This window comes from Mirounga angustirostris, unplaced genomic scaffold, assembly GCF_029215605.1.
Source record: "Mirounga angustirostris isolate CCGP_5_RB_7025 unplaced genomic scaffold, mMirAng1.0.hap1 SCAF_12, whole genome shotgun sequence".
NCBI lineage: Eukaryota > Metazoa > Chordata > Mammalia > Carnivora > Phocidae > Mirounga > Mirounga angustirostris.
The window spans coordinates 96,705,624-96,719,612 of NW_026991720.1; the positions used below are offsets into that span (position 1 = coordinate 96,705,624).

Genomic DNA, 13,989 nt, shown 5'->3' on the forward strand with positions numbered 1-13,989 from the left:
TATTATGGCAATTTTTCCATGCCTTTAAATATCCTTTTACATAACATGATTTTCTATTTTTAAAAAAAGATTTGATTTATTGAGAGAGAGTGAGAGCATGAGCAGGGGGAGGGGCAGAGGGAGAGGGAGAAGCAGACTCCCCGCTGAGCAGGGAGCCTGACATGGGGCTCGATCCCAGGACCTGAGCCCAAGGCAGACGCTTAACCGACTGAGCCACCCAGGTGCCCCCATAACGTGATTTTCAATGGCATGGCTGTACCATAATTCCTTTAACTTATCTCTTATTTTCAGATATGTAAGTTGTTTCTAAAATTCATTATAGGTAAGGCTGCAAGGAATATTCTTGCACAAAAATATTTTTCTATATCCTTATACTTTTCACTCCCCTTATTATTTTTTCCTTAGGATTCCTAGACATGAGGAGTGCATACTTAAAAGCTTCAATACATATTGCTAAAATTCTATCCCTGGTCATATTTTATTAGTTTATATGCCCTCAAGAAGAAGATGAGAATTTCTGCTTCTCCACACCTCTCCTGATCCAGGTATCTAAAAATCAGAAGGAATCCAGATCTTTTGCAAAGGCAAAAATGATGCTTCTTTATTTTATTTTGACCTTTTTAAAATTACAGTAAGAAATAACATTTTACTTTATTTCTTGGCCATCTTGTGTGTGGGGGGGTACAAACTGCTCATGTCTTTGGCACTTTTTTTTTTTTTTAGTGGGAGGTTCACCTTTTTCTTAGGATATCTAAGACTACTCTATACAGTCATATTATCAAGAATATTAACCCTTTTCAAGGCAAGCAGATGAGGTACAATATTTTCCTGTTTGTCGTTAAGATTTCTTCATATGGAAGTTTTCTTGTACGGCATCTGACTGGGCTTTTCTTCAGCTTGATATTACAAATATGCATCTTTACATTTCCTTCTAGCACTTACATATACATTCAGTAATTTATTATATATAATATGATTTGGAATTTACATTGGTGTACAAAATGGACAACTAATTTATTTTAATTTCCCCTTAGGTAAACCCACCCAATCTAACTTCAAATTCCAAACTACATCAACAAAAACATCACGTGGGGACACACTGGGTAACCTTTCTGAATCTCAAATCCATGGTCCATAAAATACTTAAATCACCTTATGAGATTTTTTTTTTTTTGGATAAAAATTAAATAAGACAAGTTCTCAGAAGGCATGTGTTGCCCGAAAAGCTCTGGGCAAGGACAGGGTTTACCTTACCACAAGGAGAGTGGCAGGTTCCTCACCTTGTCACTGGTCGGGTAATTAATGAGGAGAACGCAGGTAGCAGGTGAATAGCGTTCTTTTTTAAAAAAAAATCCTTATAGTTCTGGCACTTTGATATCTTCCCTTATTAGTTCAATCATTCTGGAATGATCTACTGAATAATAAATTATTCTTCCCTCATTTGCTTGAAATATTTCTTTATGGACATTTAATTTAGCGAGGCTTATTCGTACTATGTCTGTGACTTATTCTTACATGTCTCTTCTTAACCCAGTACCCTATCAGTCTGCAGTTCACAGCTTTGTCATATGTGAATCTTGTTATTGCAAGATTCTTCCTTCCTTCCCAACATTTTCTTTCAGGGTCTTTCCCATGGTCTTGGTGTGATGAGGACAGGTGTGCCATTTGGGCTGCTCGACCTAGTCGATGGCAAATCCATACTAGTCTCACAGCCTTCCTGTGTCAGTTTTTTTGTTGTTGTTATAAACGTGCACAATTTAACCTCCCCATTGTCCATCAGAGAGCTGAGGAAAGGCGAACCTTAATGTCATGGATAATACAAAATTTTGCACTGTAGATGAAAGGTTTCAGTTTCTTGCCATGCTGAATATCTGTTGGAGTAATATATTTATAAAACAAAGGGGCTCAACACCCAAGTTCATAGCAGCATTATTCGTCACTGTCAACAGGTGGGAGCAACCCAAGAGCTCATCAACTGATGAACGGATAAACAAAACTCGTGCACACAATGGAATACCCCTCACCCGTATAAAGGTAAGACATTTTGATATGTGCTAAAACGTGGATGAAACCTGAGGACATGAGGTTAGGCGACAGAAGCCAGTCACAGAAAGACAACACTATGTGACTCCACTTATAAGAGGTCCCTAGAGCAGTCACACTCGTAGAGACGGAAAGTAGCATGGTGGGTGCCAGGGGCTGGGGGAGGGGGAGTTCCTGTTTAACGGAGACACAGTTTCAGTTTTGCAAGATGAAAAGAGTTCCAGAGATGGATGGTGGTGATGATTGTACCACAGCGTGAATGGACTTAATACCACCGAACTGTACCCTTAAAAATGGTTCAAATTTGGGGTGCCTGGGTGGCTCAGTTGGTTAAGCGACTGCCTTCAGCTCAGGTCATGATCCCAGGGTCCTGGGATCGAGCCCCGCGTCGGGCTCCCTGCTCAGCGGGAGGCCTGCTTCTCCCTCTCCTACTCCCCCTGCTTGTGTTCCCTCTCTCGCTGTGTCTCTGTCAAATAAATAAAATTAAAAAAAAAAAAAAAGGTTCAAATTTTATGTTAAGGGTATTTCAATACAATAAACAAACAAATAAATAAAATAAGACACAATGAAGTAACAATAAAGGGGATCTAGTCAATTTTGAAGATCCATGTGAGCTCTAAATTCAGCCCTCCCTCCGCAAAACAAACAAACAAACAAAAACCAAAGAAACCCCAACACAAAAACATGCATCCACTGCACAGTTTAGGGAAACAGAGAAGCAGGAAATGGTGATGACTTCTTATTTTAAAAGGACTGAAAGACCAGGGAGATCAGGAAGGGGGAAGCTAAGCGGAGCCTGGTAACTGTAAGCATGTGTCTTCAGAGTTTCCCACACAGCGCTGCCAAGGGGCCAAGTGGTGCAGGCCTGACCTACAGTCTGGCCCCTCGCCAGCTTCCCCCTGGCATGGGCCGCTTTGCCGATGAATGGCAGGGACAAGGGACAAGGTCATGGGCACTAAAGGGAGTGTGGACAAACGCCCCCACTGTGCACTGCGCCCAACTTTGTCTGGGGCTCTAGGTAGGAGGCCAGAGGTCAGCTTACGTGCTTCCGGAGGGCCTGGCGCCGCTCTGTGGCTCAGCAGCCCGTTGGAAGCACATAAAAGTTTGGCTTGTCTCGTCTAGGCAGCATGGGAGAGGCCCCCGGGCCGGGACTGACGGCTCTTCTCAATGGCCACACGAGGGCTGAGAGGCCAGGGGCGGGGGGCGATCTGCCCAGTTAGCAGGCACGCTGATTGTCACCAGGAGAAACAGACTTTCCCTCTGTCTCGAGTCAGTGCTTTTCCAGTGGGCAGATCAATTGTTTACTAGTTATTTTTGGTTTGGATTAATCTGCTTTCTGTCACCCCCCCCACCCCAACATGCTACAACTCTGTCCCCACCCTAGCAGCTACAGGCAGAGGGGACGTTTGTGGAACTTACAACTGCCCGCTTGGTTCTGGAAGTCCATCGACATATTGCTTATAAAATCGCTGTCAACGATATCCCGCCACTGGATGGTTTCCACGTTGCAGAGGACTGGGTTGTTGCTGAATCGCACAGCTCCTTGTAGGATTTCTGCACGTGAAAAGAACCTCAGTTATTGAAAGGCCATGTCTTTAAACTTCCGCAAAGTACGTATGCATTTTTTTTTAAAGATTTTATTTATTTATTGAGAGAGAGAGAGAATGATAAAGAGAGAGCATGAGAGGGAGGAGGATCAGAGGGAGAAGCAGACTCCCTGCAGAGCAGGGAGCCCGATGCGGGACTCGATCCAGGGACTCCAGGATCATGACCTGAGCCGAAGGCAGTCGCTTAACCAACTGAGCCACCTAGGGGCCCAATGTATGTATTTCTTTACATTTGGAGTTCTGCTAAAACAAGGCCAGCCTGCGAGCAAGACTTCCCATAGCACTTTGCGGGGGGGTGGGGGCAACTATCAGAATTCAGAAGTAAGGGAAGGAAGGAAGCTGTATGATGGTGTGAAGGGGCAAAGGGGACAGAGGGGGGTGCCAGTCACCCAGTGTGGGCTGGCTAGGCCAGGAGAAGGGGGCGATGCTGTGAGCTGCTTCTGGAGCTCCTCACTGGAAAAGGTAGCAGGGGAGTGAAGGGGGCTGGCTGAGAAGAATCTCTACGTACGATGAAGAGATGGTGGATGCCAGGAATGCAAATGGCATGAAAGACTATGATTGTTTCCCAGGAAGAAATGACACGACTTGGAAAATCAGGAATGATTAAAAAAAAAATTCAAGCGTGAGCAGAGGGAGAGCGTTGCATCTATGACAGTAGACAGAAACGGTTTTACTGAATGACTTCTATGCACAAAACACTGCAGCTGTGGGTCTGCAACGATGAAGTGGGTCTAGGAGCTGACAGGCAAGGGCCTTACAGAACACCTACAGTCTGCAATCGTGAGAAGTAAAAAGAAGGCAGCAAAGGTGCTGGATGATTCGGGTGCCCCTGACTGGGTAGCTGAGAAGGGAAAGAGATCATCAGTCCGGAAGCAGTCATTCTTTTATTTTTACTTTCCGTATTTAATGATTTTATTCTTTGTGGTGGGCACTGAGTCATTATTCATAACCGTACTTAATTAATATTGAATAATTCACATCAAATAGTTATTTAATAACAATAAATAATCTGCACGTATACAACCCCATACCAACAACAGAAATAACAGCAACAATAGGAATACCTCCTAAGTTCTTTTTCCATAGTAATTCCCTTGATTTTCTCAACACCGCTAGGAAGTGTGTTACAACTGTTAGGCACATTTTTAAGGAGGAGGATGCTGAGACACAGAACCCGCTCCAGGGGCATCTGGCTGGTGAGCGATGGAGCCAGGACTGGCACCCAGACAGTCTGGCTCCGGGGTCCACGCTCTTAACCACATCTGCCTGTCACCATGAGATAGCATGAGGCCAGACAGGCAGATTGAGGCATGCTGAATGTACGTACCATTTCGCAAAATGTGTAAATAGCACAAATTAGTATTAGCATAAATGCAGACCATGTGCGTGGGTGCTCTGAGCAGCTAAAGTGGTGGGTGGGAAGTCTTAGGGCAGTTTTATAGGATGGCCAAGCCCAGGAGCCCGACTAGAGGGCTGTGCCAGCCGCCTCTGAGCCGGGGTCTGGATGCCTCGCCTCATCCCAGCACTGCGTCTGCCAGGTTCTGCCATTCCCGGGGCCCCCTGATACACCCTCTGCTGTCACCCCCCCTTTCCTGGTGGGCCCGCTTCCCCATCACAATTGCACAGCACGTGGGAAGGGTAAAGACTCGGGCAGCAGAGTTAGGTGGTCATTCCTGGCCGTTTTTTCACTAATTTGGGACCTTAGGAGGATTACGTTGCCACCATTCCTCTATGGGTAAGATGGTGGGAGTGTAAACACCTGCGCGGAAGGAAGGTGGTGGGCATGAAGTTCCCGATGGAACAGGACTGGCACCGCACCTGCCACATAGCGAAGGCGCGCTCCGCATTAACTTCAATTTCGTTGAAATCAACTTCCTGTCTCTTCTATCATCTTCCTTAGCTTCCACTCGCAGGACCCTCATGAGTGTCCTACTCACGGGAATTCAAACTCTGCAATACCGTCATTCTCTGTCCTTAACGTCACTGTCCTTAAGTAATGCTCTGGGTAACAGCATTACTCTGAAAGCTGTCTCAAACAGGGGTGGATTTTTTTTTTTTTAAGATTTTTAAAAAAATTTATTTATTTGACAGAGAGAGAGAGAGAACACAGAGGGAGGGTGAGAGGGAGAAGCAGACTCCCCGCTGAGCAGGGAGCCCGACACGCGGCTTGATCCCAGGACCCCAGTATCATGACCTGAGCCAAAGGCAGATGCTCAACCGACTTGAGCCACCCAGGCACCCAAATAGGGGTGGTTTTTAATGTACGTCCCTTGTACCTGAGGTCCAGGTAATAGGATTGGCAGTTGATTCACTCCCCAGGCACAGAGAGTCTGCATGCCAGCCAGGGTTGTCTGGCGTCTATTTCCCAGAACCATTACCATTTCTTACGAACTCTCTGGATATTTCCCCACAAATATAGGAGAAGTGGTACCTGGTTTAAATCTTCCCTTCCCATCACTGACCATGTTCTTAGTAACTTCTACCAACTGTATCTTGCACGTAGCTGACACTCAATGCCTTTGTATTTGATGAATAGAAGTCCTCTGAGTGGCCTTAAGAGAAGGGACGGGTTCGCTGAGTACCACCTCTGCACCCAGAGCCTCCCCGCGCCTGGGCCTCTCACCATGTAGGTTTCTCAGGGGAAGCTCCTGCAATCCGGTCTTATTTGTGCCGTAATTGGATAAGACGGATAAGGCATGGGTATTTTCATAGAGCACATTTCCTCGGATGATCTGCAGGTTTTCCAAAGGGATCCTCTGTACCGTGTTGAGGGCAATGAGTACGTAGCCAGCAACTTCCTGGATGGTCTAAGGAGATAAAATGTGACCATGTTACTTCTCTTGCGAGGAACTCAAGAATGCCAGGTGGAAAATGGGTCAAGGAAGCACGCACACAAGTGACTGATGAACGTAAGGCATGTAGATGACTTCAGTGGGGACAAAGCAGGGGCGGGGGGCGGTTACAGGATTTCCGATGACTCCTGTACTTTTGCCCCTTGAGCCTGCTGGCAATAACAAAGGGCAATGTGCACTATTTAGGAATGCTGTGATTGTCATTTCACGTGGTGTTCGGGATACTCAGAAGAAAATGAAAACGTTTTATTAATTTCTTTTGTATCTGTCTTGCATGCTCTCTTATTAGAAAAAGAAAAACCCAGAAGGCCAATCAAATCCAAAGTTCAACTAAGGACCAAACTTGGAAGCCTTCAGAGCTGGCTCCTATTGGCTCACTAGAGCCTACTGTGAAATATTTGGGAAATGTGTGAAGTGGTGTAGCTAGAAATCAACTATAGTGGGAGTATGCAGGAAAATGCTACAAAGCAGGCCTTTTTTTTTTTTTTTCCCTTAAAGAGCCAATATACCAAGATATCACAGCTAACGCAATGGTTAGACATTTAATATCAGGGTCTATGATGATAGTGGAATTCCAGGCTGGCCCGTTTCTCTTTGACATTATTTCATAGCTGTAACTTGACACTAGCTGGAGAAGTGGTTTTCTGATAAAACTTGCATCTGTAGTTCCCCAGGACTTGTAACTGGCATAGCAAAAGAAATATACTAAGGTCTTTATCTACTTATATTTCTTTCTATCATATTTGGGTAAGACAATCAAACTGATGGAACTAACTTTTAAGAAGGAAAGGTCATAATTCCTTTGCATGTAGGTAATTTCCAAATTCCCAAGGACCACCTCACAGTTATTGAACATCCTCTGAAGGCTCAGAAAGTGGTCTTCAAAAGTGCCCAACTGGGTGAGTCGGTTACTTGTGCCTTGGCAAACTGCAAAAAAGAAAAAAAAAAAAAGAAGAAACATATCACATGAAATGCCAAGTAGCAAAACTAAAATAAAAGGTTCACACATTTCAACTAACTTTGCGAGTTTCAGTGACTTACAATATTAATTCCGATAAAAGGTCACTCAAGACCAATGGGACAAGAAAATGTTTGTCTATGTATATAAAGTATAGTTCATAATAAGAGACAGCTCATCCCTATAATGCAGAGAGTCATTTTAAAATGTTAAAAATTCCAGGGGAAATAGGGGAAAATTCTAGGAAAATCCTTAAGACAACACAGTCTTTTTCTCTTTTAAGGTTTATTTATTTATTGAGAGAGAGCGTGAGTGCAAGCGCCTGGAGCGGAGGGGCAGAGGGAGAGAGAGTCTCAAGCAGAGCCCAACACGGGGCTCAATCCCAAGACCCCGAGATCACAATCTGAGCCAAAACCAAGAGTCAGACGCTTAACCGACTGCACCATCCAAACACCCCAAGACAAAATAGTCTTTCAGAGCTTTGGTAGACCATAAAAATGTGTATCATAAGGTATTTAAATGATATAATTACAACTGAATAACTACATAATGAACTTTTTACTTTACAAAAAAGATAGAATATCACATTACTGCGTGTCCAAAGGATATTTACAAACATAACATACACTAACTAGCCCGTATTTTCTGACCACAACGCTGTACAACTTAAAATCAATGGCAGGAGGGTCAATTAAAATCCAACTGGCCAGAGATTAAAAATATTCTTCTAAGCTAATGCATCAAAGAATAAATCAAAGGACTAATTATAGATCTGGAAAATAATGAAATGGAAACATACATTTAAAAACACACTCAGCTACTAAGAAACCGACGTGTCCTTCTGTTTGTCTACAAACACCACCGAGTACAGGTGGAGGTGTGATTGCTTTGCCTCTTTGGCAGGACACAGCCTTGGCACACTTAACTCCCAAATGTTTTCACTTAATACAAGAAATAGTTTAAATTAGGGGATGAAGTTAGCCTATGGAAAACACTTGACAGTCTATACTTAAAAGCAAAGGAGATCAGAATAAAGTCCTATTTACAAACCCAGCTCTTTGAAAGACATGTTTAAGCAAGCATACCAAAACAAAGAGGTTGGGGCTTTTGAAGCAGGGAGCTTGTTAAGGGACTACACTTTGAACCAAAATTACCATAAGAGTGAAGAAATATGGCCTCTGGCTTTGGAGGTTAGATCCTGAACGAGCCAGCTTCTACCACATGTGCAAAGGCGTGATTGCAATCAGTGGCCAGGTGGTTGAACACCAAAACAAGGCCAAAGTCAATATGCAGGTACTTTCCTCAGAAACTCTTTCTAAATTTACATCTATATTTTATAGGCTTCTTTGTTCCCTCCGCATGGGAACTGCTCTGAAGAGCATCGTCTGACCCTCTGCCCTTGCATCTCAGGGCCACGGCGGCAAGCGCAAGTTCAGACACCACCTAATCAACCCGGAGCATTTACACGAACGGTAAATGTGAAGCAATCACCACATCCTCTTTAACTCTACAGGGATTTCCCTCTTCTCCTCTTCTGTGGTCACATTCAGATCTGGTGGTAGAGAGAACTCTCACATGGGAACTGCAACAGTCCGACAATACTGAGCCCCCATCTGCTCCAGGGGCAGAATGATTCCATAATTCTTCCAACCATAACACTGGATTGACCCAACACCTTTGGGCGGCTCTCACTCAGGGGTATGGGCTACTTCGACTGCAACCTCGATTTGGAACATCTGCACACAGCTGGCGGCAAAGCGGGCAGATGGGGCCAGACTGATTTCCCAATTTCACGGCCTTCAAAGATGCTACCACCGATGTGGGTACAAGGTTGTGTCAATAACCCGCGACCTTTTGGCAGGCACATGTTGAAACAAAAGCTGTTTTACTAGCTGGCAGACTATGGTCTCTAAGTTTCAGCCTAACTGATTGGCTGTCATCTAGGTTGCAGAGGATTGATCACGCCCTTCATCCCAGCCAGGTGAACAGTGTCCTAGAACCTAGGGCTGGAGCACTCCTCAGAAGGGTTTCTTCAGTATACAGAGAAATGAAAACTGTTAACAGCTGCTTTCATCTTAAAGAATTTTTTTTTTAAAGATTTTATTTATGTACTTGAGAGAGAGAGAGAGAGAGAAAGAGAGAGAACGGGGGTGGGGGAGAGAAGAGGGAGAAGCAGACTCCCCACTGAGCATAGAGCCCGATGAGGAGCTCGATCCCTGAGATCCTGACCTGAGCCAAAGGCAGCTGCTTAACCGACTGAGCCACCCAGGTGCCCCCAGTTGCTTTCATTTTAAATGATAAAGGATATCAGCTTGTAAATTTCTCTCAGCTGAACCAAAGAATTTTTATTACTAAATCAACGACAAAGAAACTTTTGTCAGTAAAAAAGGAAAACATGCCATTTAGGGGTGCCTGGGTGGCTCAGTCCTTGGGTGTCTGCCTTTGGCTCGGGTCATGATCCCAGGGTCCTGGGATCCAGCCGCATGTCGGGGTCCCTGCTTGGCGGGAAGCCTGCTTCTCCCTCTCCCACTCCCCCTGCTTGTGTTCCCTCTCTCGCTGTCTCTCTCTCTGTCAAATAAATAAGAAATCTTTAAAAAAAAGGAAAACATGCCCTTTAAGTTTAGCCTGTTACATTATAGAAAAAAAAAATTTCAAAAAAACTGTAGTTGTGCTTTCATTCATTCATCCAAAAAATGCTAAATGAGCTCCTAAAATATTTATTTGATGAATACCTATCATGACCCTTCATTGTTTACAATTAGTATGGACAAATTTTTTTTTTTTTTTAAAGATTTTATTTATTTGACAGAGAGAGCCACAGCGAGAGAGGGAACACAAGCAGGGGGAGCGGGAGAGGAAGAAGCAGGCTTCCCGTGGAGCGGGGAGCCCGATGTAGGGCTCGATCCCAGGACCCTGAGATCATGACCTGAGCCGAAGGCAGATGCTTAACGACTGAGCCACCCAGGCGCCCCTAGTATGGACTACTTTTATAGTCAAAAAAAGAGACGCCACATTTGGAAGACAATAATAGCAACATGACACATTATCGATGTGAAGATTAATTCAAAAAACGTTTTGGGAAGCAACTGCACAACTTGTGTAAACAAACAAATGTGTTTTAAAAGGCTTCATGCAAAATGTCATTCATTTTTTTTAATATGGCAAACAACTGCAAAAAGCCCTAAATCCTCGGGACGCCTGGGTGGCTCAGTCGGTTAAGCGTCTGCCTTAGGCTCTGGTCATGATCCCAGGGTCCTGGGATGGAGCCCTCCGTCGGGCTCCTTGCTCGGTAGGGAGTCTGCTTCTCTCTCTCCCTCTGCCTCTCCCCCTGCTTGTGCTCTCTGTCAAATAAAATAAAATAAAATAAAATAAGCCCTAAATGCTAAACTGTCCAACATGTGCATTCTTGAGAACAAGAAAGCAGTTGATATTCTGTGTGATTCGGTTTAAGGCAAATCCATCTTGAATTCTATTCCAGGGTTAATTACTAAAGTCTCAAAAGAAATGAATACAAAGTCGTTTCTTCTGAGGCTTTCTCCCGCCGTCTGCCACAGAGGAGATGACCCTGTGTTAACTGAAATCCAGAGTGAGGATCAGAATGATTTCACCGAGGCTTCTTGATTCAACAAAGTATCATCTCCATTCCATATTTATACCACGTGTCTCACATTATGAATATAAAGCAATGAGAAGATTTAAATGTGAGACCACTGCATTAGTAAAATTGTTATTTTTAAGAAAACCACAAACTAGTTAGACAGGTTGGAGACAAAACTGCAAAGGGCAAGAGCTTTTTAATTCCTCCAGGAGAAAGCTTTTGTTTCTCCCTTCCTCAGTATGTGACCCCGAATGACTTCTCTAAGCTCTCTACCGTGTGCTTTCCTCAAGTAGTAGATGGGGTGAAAATAATATTGACCTCCCAGAATTGTTTTAAAGACTGAATAAACACAAAAGCTCTCAACCTTCTTTTGTTAAAATTAACTAGTGAGAAATGCAACAGTAATACAAAATACACCTGCACAGATATTAGGGGACCTCTGTGGATATATACTTGCTCTATGGTATTATCTGAACTGCGAGTGTTTGGATCTGCAAACAGCTTTCCTCAAATATTGGGCATTAAACAGAGTTACTGTCTGTAGAAAAGGAAAGAAAGAAAATTTATCAGAAAAGGAAAGAAAGAAAAAGGAACATATCGAATTATTTCATTAAAATACGCATTGAGGATTAGGTGTTTAAGCCATTTACATAGAGAGAAATGTACTATCACTTTAGGGCTATCCATTTGAAGACAAGACAATTAAAAGTGTATCAAGCTCCATACAAAACGCTAGTCATTTGCTGTACCTGTTACAAATCTGAAGACAAATTCTACTGAATCAAGAGTAGCAGTCCCTGGGACACAGGCCCTACAAAGTACCTAGCTTTTCGTCCTCAGATTTTGTTATGAAGATTCATAAATGTGTAGAGAAGCTGAAAGAACTATACCATGAATATCCTTAGATTAGCTTTGTGTTCCTTTTATCACGTCTCTATCCATCTTATTTTTTTGATGCATTTTAAGATTTTATTTATTTATTTGACAGAGAGAGAGACAGCGAGAGAGGGAACACAAGCAGAGGGAGTGGGAGAGGGAGAAGCAGGCTTCCTGCGGAGCAGAGAGCCTGATGAGGGGCTCGATCCCAGGACCCCGGGACCATGACCTGAGCTGAAGGCAGACACTTAATGACTGAGCCACCCAGGCGCCCCTTTCTGATGCATTTTAAAGCTAAGGTATAAAGGTCAGTACATTTCAGCCTGGCATACCGTGATCACAGCTCAAGAGTAATTTACAGCTGTTGTTGAGGTAGCATCTACAAACTGTGAGGTAATCAATCGTAAGTGTAGCATTTCAGAGTTCCAACAAATTCACACACCTCCACTCCTATCCCCATCTACATACATCATCCCTAGGGGGCCCCCCCTCATAACTCTTCTCAGAGGATCCCGCCCCCCACAAAACCATAAACCACTACAAATGATTTGTCTTCACTTAGAATAGTTTTGCCTACTTTAGAATCTCTTATTAATGGGATTACATAGTATTGCCCTTTTGTGTAAGGCTTATTTCACAGCCTACTATTTTGAGATTCATCCATGTCACGTTGCCCTAGCTTTTAGTGACAGATTTTATGGGAAGTTATCTGCACATTATCCTTGGGCATCTAGGGCTGATCCATAGTCTGCTTGTTCTTTTTCTTTCTTTTTGCGTGTGTGTGTTTGTTTTAAAGATTTTATTTATTTATATGAAAGAGAGAGCACAAGTAGGGGGAGTAGCAGGCTGAGGGAGAAGGAGAAGCAGGCTCCCCGCTGAGAAGAGAGCCCCGACAGGACCCGCGGGCTCATTTCCAGGACCCCGAGATCACGACCTGAGCCAAAGGCAGACGTTTAACTGACTGAGCCACCCCGGTGCCCCCAGTTGTCCCCAGTTGTTCTTTTTCTTAAGAACGCCCCAATTTATCTGAACTGAAAATAAAAACAATCTGCCTCCTCTAAGTCTTGGAATCCCCTTCATTTTACGGGGCAGGGCCATAGCTTACCCGCCTCATTATGGGGTTGTACACCTCTCTTTTCCCACAAGCCTGGGCAAATCTGTATTGCTGATTAAGACACAATATTAAAACAAGTTTCTCCAGATTTTCCCAAATCCACTTAGACACTTTTGAAATTGCCTAAGAAAATTCATAATTGTTTTAATTTGTTGTCTTCTCAACTACATATGAATGTTTGCCAGAGTGGCTGGGCTCTTGTAAATCTCTCCCCTTGGCTTCCGAAATTGTCTGTGCTTTTATCCTTGCCCCATTTTCCACAGAACACCTTGTTTTGAAGCAGAAATCCTATCATGCTACTCCTTGGTGTGAACCGTCCCAAAGTTTCCCAGTGTTATTAAAACACAGTGCCAGCTCCATTCTCATTGTCCCTGCTTCTCCCAGCCTCTCCCAGCCACACTCCCCCGAGTTCTCTCCAACTGGCCCACTTCTCATTCACTTCAGGGCTGTCCCACCTGCTGTCCCATCTCCCTTCCCTCCAGATGTTTGCATCTTTGTCTCCCTTTTACCATTGGGATTCCAACTCAATGGTCATCCCTTCAGAAAAGCCTGTCCTAGAACCAGATTAGCTTAAGTGCCCACCATTAAATTCGATCACATCACCTTGCTTTCTTTACTTCTTAGTAAATTCATCAATACTTAAAATTATTATTTGTTTATGCAAATATATGTATTTATTTATTCATTCATCTATAGGGTGGGGAGTGGTGGATTTTATTTTCAATTTTTAATTTTTTTAAAGATCTTATTTATTTATTTGTCAGAGAGAGAGAGAGAGGAAGGGAGGGAGAGAGCACAAGCAGGGGGAGCGGAAGGCAGAGGGAGAAGCAGGTTTCCCGCTGAGCAGGGAGCCCGATGCGGGACTCGATCCCAGGACCCCGGGATCAGGACCTGAGCCGAAGGCAGACGTTTAACTGACTGAGCCACCCAGGTGTCCCTAT

At 43.9% G+C, this 13,989-nt stretch overlaps 1 protein-coding gene across 2 annotated transcripts in view; it reads right to left on the bottom strand.

The window, feature by feature from the left end:
- EGFR (epidermal growth factor receptor) overlaps nt 1-13,989 on the bottom strand; it is a 202,624-nt gene that overhangs the window by 53,273 nt on the left and 135,362 nt on the right. For both annotated transcript variants that reach the window (XM_045864946.3, XM_064575460.1), the window contains 3 exons: nt 7,278-7,429; nt 6,274-6,457; nt 3,463-3,597 (listed from right to left, as the gene is read on the bottom strand). In XM_045864946.3, the coding sequence (XP_045720902.1) occupies nt 3,463-3,597; nt 6,274-6,457; nt 7,278-7,429 (471 nt within the window). Of the gene's footprint in view, nt 1-3,462; nt 3,598-6,273; nt 6,458-7,277; nt 7,430-13,989 lie in introns of those variants that run through there.